General features: G+C 38.5%; 1 protein-coding gene across 4 annotated transcripts in view; it reads right to left on the bottom strand.

Moving 5' to 3' along the window:
- Positions 1 to 2,836: 2,836 nt before the first annotated feature.
- The window catches only part of TTC17 (tetratricopeptide repeat domain 17), a 56,078-nt gene continuing 49,524 nt past the window's right edge, over positions 2,837 to 9,390 (bottom strand). For 3 of the 4 annotated variants that reach the window (XM_027704244.1, XM_027704272.1, XM_027704262.1), the window contains exons 22-25: positions 8,975 to 9,058; positions 7,203 to 7,322; positions 5,248 to 5,391; positions 2,837 to 3,915 (exon numbers count right to left, since the gene is read on the bottom strand). In XM_027704244.1, the coding sequence (XP_027560045.1) occupies positions 3,784 to 3,915; positions 5,248 to 5,391; positions 7,203 to 7,322; positions 8,975 to 9,058 (480 nt within the window). In that variant the 3' untranslated portion in view covers positions 2,837 to 3,783. The remainder of the gene's footprint in view (positions 3,916 to 5,247; positions 5,392 to 7,202; positions 7,323 to 8,974; positions 9,059 to 9,390) is intronic. The other variant, XM_027704254.1, reaches the window with a different exon arrangement.

Raw genomic sequence — 9,390 nt, 5'->3', positions numbered from 1 at the left:
GAGGTCCTAAATTGCTAGCCAGAAAAGTTCATGGCAGCTACTGCAAATTGCAGGAAGCAAAAGCATCACAATACTGCAACAAATCTAATTAGCATCTTTGGCTATATCATACAATGCTTAGGAAGAGGTTAAGGATTTGTTGTTTGTTTTAATCTTTTTCCTGTAAGAGGGAGGGAGGGTTATAGAGTAGGGAAAGAAGGTTGTAAGCTGCATAATAAACCTTTTCTGATTACCATTTTCCATTTGTCATGAAAATTTGCTATCATAGGGGATCCAAGGTGATCTGTCTCCATTGCATTGTAAAACCTCTTGCTTGAACATGATCCTATGGTCACACTGGATGCCAACACGATACTTTGGGGTTTCCTTTTTTTGTGTGGCATCAGTGCTGTCCTGACCAGTACAACTACGACATCGACAGTAAATCAAAACCAACGACTTCATAGATATAAGTATCTGATTCTTTTCCTGTAGCATTTGCCCTCAAAAGCCCCTGGATGTCAGGAGCTTTAGAGGCTGTGAGGACGCTGAGGATTTTGAGGATGTTATCTGTGAACAAATAGAGACATTTTTCCCATCTATACTTAATTTGTGGGCATGCTCTGAAAACAACTGAGGAAAAAAACCTTTTTTTTTGAGAAGAGAGGATTTTGCCATTTACCTATGGTTATGCCATCCCTCAATTACACTACTTCAGTGATATGTTTAGCAGAGCCAGTCAATGTGAAATGAGTTACCAAGCCTCATTATTAGAAATCATATTGAAGTTCAGTTTGTCAAAGTATCTCAACAGTCAATGGAAAGGAACAGGCAGTTCGAACACGCAATTTGTCACGCTTTACAACAGGGAGGGTAGATCATCCTCCAAGATAATAATCTTTTCCATTTATCGAAGACAGAGCCTAGACAACTATCTTAGCTTATTTTAAAATAGCTTAAATGCAAGGAGACGAATGTAGTCCTTAAATAGCCAGCTCATCCCACAGAGAATCACACCTTTCCTCCATAACGGCCTCCATTTCAGCATGCTGCCCAACTTGTTTGCTGTTTGTACGATCAGCATAATTAGTTTTAATTGACTAACATTTGAACAGTCAAACCACTCAAACCCACCACTCTTGGCATTTATATAGGAGGGTTGAAGGCATGGAGATGAGAGTGTTCCATTATCCTTCTCCAAGGGCACATGCCAGCATTCCTCAGCAGATTCACCAATGGGTGAAATCTCTATAGTGTTAGGTCAAGTTTATGCTCTCAAGTAGATCTTTTTGCTTCGAGGCTTCAGTTTGATGTACTGCTTATGCACAAGGGATTTAGGAATCACCTAAAATTTCAGAAAGTACAGTTAAGAGGGAAGCATAGGCTATTTTAAAATCAGTTCTATGGCAGAGAGAGCAAACAGTAGACAAGTAGCAATGGAACACCTGTACATACAAATTTTTTGGGACTAAGGCAGTATACATTAAAGTACTTGAACCAAGATTCGGAAAAAATACCTCAAGTCAGATGATTGCAGTTTTCAAAAACCATTTATGAGGTGCAAATTCTTTGGAAATGCCATATCCTGCTATCTCCTTGATGGCCATTTATAGTATGATCAAACACAAAAAACTTAGTCTTCCTACATTTCGTATGATGCCTGTATACAGTACATCTTGCTGCATTTCTTAATGAAAAAAATTAATAAACACTGGAGTAAGCAAGATGTAAGCTGACATGAGTATTAATAGCTGACTTTAAGTGCCCACCAATGTTGTCTTATCCTTGGTGATCCAGAAAAGGTCTATTTTAATTCCATCTTTTGTCAAAGCCATGGATGACCATCTGTGCTCCACATATCGCCCCCCCTGGGGTTCTTAAGGACCAGCCTTACTCTTCACTTAAATCCTGGCATCTCCCATTATCAGTGAGACGGATGCAGTAGAAAAGAGTTCAGCAGGTGGCAACCACTTGATTTGACCATGTGATATATTAGGAAACCAAGTTGTAAGGTCCATCCTCTGTACCAAGGGAAGTTTTTGCACATTACATTTTAAAACTAGTATATGACATATTTACCAAATATATTTAAGTGATTCCCAAGTATTTATCAACCACTATAAAAGTCAAGCAGACCAGTTAACCGTACTGGTTTACATATAGATACAACTATGCCTGTCTCCAGCCAACAACATTCAGTCTTCCAGTAGCCTTGGGAAGAGAACAAAATTTGACATGCTGTTGACTCTGTTGATAAAAATTTAACACATTCACCCATTTTTAATACAAATCTACCCAACAGTAGCACTTGCTCATACCTCTATCAGGTTTTCTAGATAAATGAAAACTACTTGCACTAAAACAAAGGTAAAATTTGCATTAGAACTGCTTATCTTCAGTCATATATAAAAATACTCACAGATCCTTTTAAGAAGTAATGTTACAGTATTATAAAAATTATGTTGATGTCACAGTTTCCACCACTGCCATACTTGCTCTTAATCTGCATTCATGAGAGAGGAAAAATAAGGGGGGGAGGGAGGGGGAAAGAGTAAATTCATAAGCATTGTTAGTTCTGAATCACTAAGAATCATGTTTAACAGTAAAAGCTGGAGGGCAGGTTATATGAGACCTGATTTGGTTAACTTTCCCTTATTTTACTATGCAACAGAGAGTCAGACACAGAGGTGCAGGGAATTTTCCAAGGGTGCACACGAAATCATTGTCTAATCCGGAGTGTTAAAGGTTTTCCCGCCTCCCAGCTCTGTCTGCTCCCGAGGAAAGGCTGTGGCTCCCCTAGACTAAGCCAGACTCTTGCAAATGGCGCATGACACACACACACTGGAGGAGAAGCTGCGAGTTGTTCATAAACGATTTATTTTATTTCAAATATGTGCCCTTTTTGATTCATCAGTGATGCCTGGAGAATCATGTCCTCCACCAACCAAAGACAGAACTGATTTGGAAATCTTCCACCTGACTTATTTGCTGTTGATACCTTGACACCGTCTCCCTCCTCCTCCTTGGCAGCTGTAAGTATGGCTCAGAGTGAGCATAAACTTGCACCTTATTCCGAAACGGCTAGAAATATAGTGAACAAAGAATTAGTAAATCAACCACTCAGGGAGGCAGAGGGCTATGAATATACAGACAAATACAAAACACCTTATTGGGATTTTTACCAATTTTCTTTTTCTGCAAGTAAGATTAAAAATTACTTTGACTTTAGGGTCCCTCTGTTCCCTCCTCTTTATCCCTCAAGAGAAACAAACAATTCCAAAAATACTTGATGTTTCTCATGTTTTTTATGAACATTTAGAAGTCTGTTCCTCTCCTTCCAAAAAAGCAGGTAACGTGGTATGGAGTGAACAAGACCGGACAAAGTATGAGTTTCACATGGATGAATTGCTCATTATCTCTTCTTACTATTTGGTACAGGTATGTGCTTTGCATTTCCAGTGACTTAGGTTGTAAGACATGAAGCAAGTTATTTTGAATGCTGATGCCAATCTGAGCATTAAGGAAAAAGTAACAGTGCCTGGCTCCTGGTGCAGGTGGTCATGGACTTATGGAAGTTTCTTGGTTTAATATTTACATGGATGTTTTAAAATTACGGTCTGTGAAATATATTTTCCAAAGATGCTCCTATATTTGAGGAAAAAAAATAATAAAAGAACCCTTGATCCAAATCCCATCTCTTTTTAAAAGTCTTGTTAAAAATTTTGATTCCTCAATTTATCTTAACACGCTTAAAAGCAGAATAGAGAATAATGACATTTTTAGAAAAGAGAAAGATGCTGGTCTCTAAGGAGACCGTCGCTCTTTTTTCATAAGTAAATGACACTGAATGGTGCGGATTCGATTCTTTGCTGGGGCAAACTCCGGCTGAAGTTTTAGTGTTGACTCATACCATTTCATCGCCTTTTCAAACTCTTCCTGTAAAGAAAGAAACAAGAGCGCAAAGAGTCAGATTCTAAAAGCAGTAAACACATTTTCCATGCCTTTCCTATCCTAAGTAGTTTTGTAGTGTGATATGCACAAAAGCAGCTGAACCAATTCACATGGTTTAGGATTTTTTTCCCTTCTCCCCCAAATAAACCGGTATTTTCTGGGGCTAATGACTCAATTCTGCATAATCCATGGAAAGGAGTCAAATTACTGTTGCGAATTATTGATCCATGTTCTTGCCTTTTCCTTTTAATAGTACATCTTAGCATTCTTGACGTAAAAGTAACTTTTAAAAACAGATTTCAGTCAGAATTTATACAGATAAAATCTTTAAAATCATGGACAATGCAAACCCATTAACTTTTCTGAAAAGCTAACATTTTTGGAAACAACCTGAAATTATTTTTAAAAGATCACTCACTGTAGAGAGTAAAAATTCAACAAAAAAACCGCCAAAACTTAAAGAGCATGCAATAGCTAGAGAATTTCAATTGGTAAGCTGGACTCAGATTGGTAGTTAGAAGCATTTATGTGGAAATAGCATCTATTTTTATATAGCTGAAATCTCATTACCTATGCCACTCTGCTTTTTTATTAACTAGGAAAGCATGCCAACATCCAATAATGTATTAGAAGAAAAATGAGAGGGGAAAAGACCCAAAACATTCTGGGGTTTTCAGTCACTTTCAATACCGTTTTTGTTCTATTAAGTTCCTTTTCTCAGTAACTTTAATTGTACAGTAGAGATAATACTAATTTCTAGCCATATTATAAACACTAACTAGATCAAGGTGAGTTGTGAAGTCTTGGTTTTTTAAAAAGTACATTTTAATAGAATATATAGACAGTATGAAGAAATTTGAGTTCAATCTGTAAATTACACTGGACATTGATAATCAAGATATTGAAGATGAACTTCCCTTGTGTTTCTTCCCTACAACTGTGAATTGGATTTTATTTATTATTCTAAGCTTAGCTCTTCAGGACGAGGACCCAATTTATCATTAATTTTCCAGTAGAAAAGTATCTTGTGTTTAGATGAGCAGCCAACGCAAATTACCAATTGTTTGCTACTGTCTTAACAAAGCTTTGCAGACAGCATTCTTAAGCCAGCTTATAAAAATGTTGGCCTTAAAGTACTGAGTAATAGGAGTAAATGAATAATAGAACTTTTGCCTTCCACAAAAGAGATTCCTTCTTTATGATCCTACCCCAATTTCTTGAATGCTGTTCCTTCAGAATTATTTGTGAGAATACCACTTTTATATCCATGTAAATATTGTACCAAAGACAGATCTAACTGGGTGACAGCACACTCACCATTGCTACGTAGACATTTGCCAGTGTGAAATGATTAACCACAAAGTGTGGCGCTATTTCCACTGCCATGGTGGCCACAATGATGGCATCATTCCAGAGTTTTGCGTTGTGGAAAATGTTTGCTAGACTTATTAGTGGCACATCCTGAAAGAGAATAGCAACAAACAGTGAGGTTCTTTCCACTGAAGTTGTCAGAAGACTCCACTACTCAGCCACTCTCACTTGGTTCCTACCCACTTCCCTCTCTGGTGGCATTAAAAGTGATGAGCCAGACCTGTTTTACTTTAAAAGGGCATTTGGGCCCAAGTTATAAACAAAAAACCCCTCACATCCACAACTACTCTCAATAGCGATAAACACTACTGTTGGATAGAAAAACAACAAAAAAATTAGCTGACTTAAGTGTCCTAGGATGTTTTTTGTCCTGCCTCTAGCACAGAATTCTGATGCTGAGTAACAGCAATAAATAAAATTTTCTCAGCTAATCACTGATGGTATGTTTTTTGTTTCCTGTATCTCCAGACTGTGACCTTGCCTAACTAACAAAACTGTTGAGCCCTGGAAGCCACAGCAGACTCTGGGAGCTGGGCTCCATACCTTCAAAGGACAAAATACTGCTTAGTACCAAGTCTTAAATGCCCTCAACAAGACAATAAAACATTCTGGATGTGATCCCTGCCTCCTTGACCTCCATATGTCAAGGAGTACCTTTGGTGAATAAGTCATTCATGTTTGCAAAGCAGATACTATGGAAGTCAGAATCACAAAAGAAGTTCACAGGAAAATTAATTACCTTTCATTTACATAAGAAAACTCAAGAGAAAGTAGCCAGAGTGCATAAAAGCAAAGAGGAGGATAAAACAAAATATTAAATAGCTTTTAATTCAGTGATAACTCTGAGTACAAGTGCAGTTGTATCTGCAAAAATCCACACTTTTCTCTGAAGGCAGCTTCAGCATGGAGGACAAAAACAAGGCACAAATTAGGAGAGTCATCCAGTCTCAAGCAACTTTACATCATGTTTCTAGAAAACAGCACTACTACACCATAATCTTGCCAAGCTGTAATTTCCAATCCATAGTCTGATCCTTATAAATCACACAAACTAACTCCTCCTAATAATATCCTGAAAGCATAAATTACTCCCAATTTTCAGAGAAGGGTTGAAGACCAAGATTCAAAAAGGAGTATACATTTTGCAATGCTGCACAATTTGTTGCTCAGGTCCCAAAGGAAAATTTACAATGTATAGTAAGGAGCCTATGCATTTATCAGTTTGCAAGGGGGAGCTTGGTGTATAAGAATAGGCATTATAATGCTCAGCATAGCACGTGGCAAGGTGAAGAGTACAAAGCACTTCAGCCAACTGAAACATTAAACAGAAGATGATATCCAAAGTACTGCCTTTTTTTTGACTGAAGTACAGAACTGCTGCACAAAGTCAAGCACTAGTGTCTAGTTGAGATTCACACCCTAAACGCTTAAGATTTAAGCATTTAAGTAATTCCTTTAGATACCACCTTCTATTCTCTTTAAAAGCACAACCAGAAAATATACTCCCTATATCTTGGGCTAGAAAACTTGTCTAGACAAAGGCTGATTAAGACTCACAGTCGTAGCAAGAGGACGTTCAAGCCCAGAATGCCCAGAGAGGTGTCAAACCCACTTAACTGTAGGAAACACTACTGAACCTTTTCTGCAGTTCTCTTTTGGTTTTGCCTTTTTTTTGTTGTTGTTGTTTTTTTTTGTTGTTGTTGTTGTTTTTTTTTTTAAGAGACAGTCCGTACCAAACAGGTGGTAAAAGTCTTGAAGTTTCAGCTCAACTAGCTAATACCTAATACCTTATAGACTTGATAAAGTGTCTATAATTGTTGGTCTTAAAAATAACCTGTGAAAGCTCTGTTGTGACAAGCAAAACATCATTTCATCTGAGTAGTGGGCACACGTATACACACCTTCATGTGATGGGGTGCATAGTGCAATGCTTGCCGTAAACAATCAATTGCCTTCTTTCCTTGGCCTTTCACCCTCCAGTAAAGAGCTGCCATGCTAGACAGGACCCATGAAGTCTGATTCTGGCAAAAGAAGAACATGAAAAACTGTCATGTAAACACTGTAGTGAATAGTCTTATCTTTCACTCTTCAAATTAATTTGTTATACTGAGGTAGAGGGTGTTACACTTAAAAATGGCATTAAACTATTCCAAAGCAGCAAAAGGTTTCTTATCTGACAACACATATGCAATAGCCAGGTAAATGAGACTGCCAAATGAAACACAAGTTCTAAATGCAATGTCATTTTCTTCGGAAAGGAATACCAGTTAAATAGCTTTCAGCACCCACAACAGCTTCTAACCAGCTGTCTGATGCTGAGCATCTAGATGTGTATACACGTTAGCCAATATGAAGGAAAAAACTTAGTTAAATTAGCTGATTGGACTTGTAGGCTCCCTGCAGTCACTGGAAAGAGAAAGGATGCCCTGGGATCCAGCTCGGACCAGACGCCTGACAAAGCTCAATGGATAACCTTTGGTGCCTCTAGCTGGCTGACTCCCATGCCCTGTGTTACAAAGGAAAATACTACGTGCTTGAATTCTGTGGACTCAGACACAGTAAATGAATGTTTATGCTCACATATGCAATTACATAAGTAGCCATCTTGATTTGTTTGATTAGCTCTTGTGAATACTGAATGAGATTGGTAGACAGAAGAACTGCATTTTATTTCCAACATAGCCAACACTGAGAATTCTGTTTCTAGTCTCTGCACTAAATTTTCAGCTTATTTGGATAAAGCTTGCTGTCTGCAGGGGAAACTAGCACTTAAGAGAAAAAGCTACCATACATCTAAAGTGAAAAGAGACTAAGTCTTGTAACATGAAGACAAGAGTAACATCTTTACTTTCTGGGAATGGATAAAGCTATATTGGCTTCAGTTTCAAAGCATAGTAAGGTTGGTCCTCAGACAGCTTTCAGAAGAATAGGCTAGGGGCACCAAACTGGTTTGACTGAGGCCTCTTTTCTACAGCAGACTGGGATATTCTCCCTACTAGTTGTAAACACAGAACAGCAATCCCTACATCTCTATCTGCTTTGTAGATCCTAGGAAAATTACATCCCTAATTATCTCATCCTAAGGTGCTCAACTGAGGTCCTCAGCAGCCTTTAGCCATAGAGCTTGGGTTTCTCTGGGGACAACAGGAAGTGCAGCCCTGCACATGGTACCACACCCTCTGCCTGAACACATCTGACACTTCAGCCCTACACTGGACGAGGTAAAAGAAGCAGGCTGAAACAGCAGGAAGCTGTCTGACTGCTGAATGCCAGAAGCATCACTGGAGAGGGGAGACATGGCTTAACTCAACTTTCCATAAGCTCCAAGTCAATGTAGCATAAAAAGAAAGAAGAGGGCTGAGAACTGTTGAAATAGTTTAATATATCAATAATCAGCAATGCTGTTCACTACAGGGCAGGAAAGCCTGGAAAATCTGACAAGCTTAACTTTCAGTAGAGAGATATGGAAGACACTTGACAGTGTAAGCACAGGATATACCTCAACAAAATACCTGTGAGGGCATTACAGATGCTAAGTAGACACAAATCTCTAGTCCAAGTACTAATACGTTCCTTGACTGGGATTTCACACAAATGATTTGAGACCAGATTGACCACTATGTCAGTCATGAGCAGTAAGCCCAGACTTCTCATTTTTATTGTTTACACATACCTTTTCCAAAGCTTTGGCTATTCGAGTACCAACTTGTTCTAGTGACTGGGGTGAGTACTGCTCTTTGCCAAGATTCTGTAGCACCTGTGGAAGAGGAAGTACAAGTGCTTACATGCTGGTACCTAGTAAGAGATGTCCCTTGTTTGTTGGTTGCTTTTTTACCCAGCCTTTTACAAATGCTGTCGCCTGCTTCAACGTAAACATCATTGTCTACCTTGAGTTAATACTATCTGTATCATCACACAGTGTTATAATTCCATGGCACTGAATACTAAGAAGCTAGAAGTTCTAAGTATGCTGAGTTGGACTTTTCTTTCACTTATTTATCCACCAAGAGCTATAAATACAGAAACACTAACGGTGTTTTAGGATTTCCCTCAGACCAGACTGTAGATGGTTGGGAAAATATTCTGGTA

Source organism: Neopelma chrysocephalum, unplaced genomic scaffold (genome assembly GCF_003984885.1).
Source record: "Neopelma chrysocephalum unplaced genomic scaffold, ASM398488v2 Primary Assembly neopelma1_24, whole genome shotgun sequence".
Classification (NCBI taxonomy): domain Eukaryota; kingdom Metazoa; phylum Chordata; class Aves; order Passeriformes; family Pipridae; genus Neopelma; species Neopelma chrysocephalum.
The sequence above is the reverse complement of the archived record's forward strand: the minus strand, read 5'-3'. Positions and strand labels throughout refer to the sequence as shown.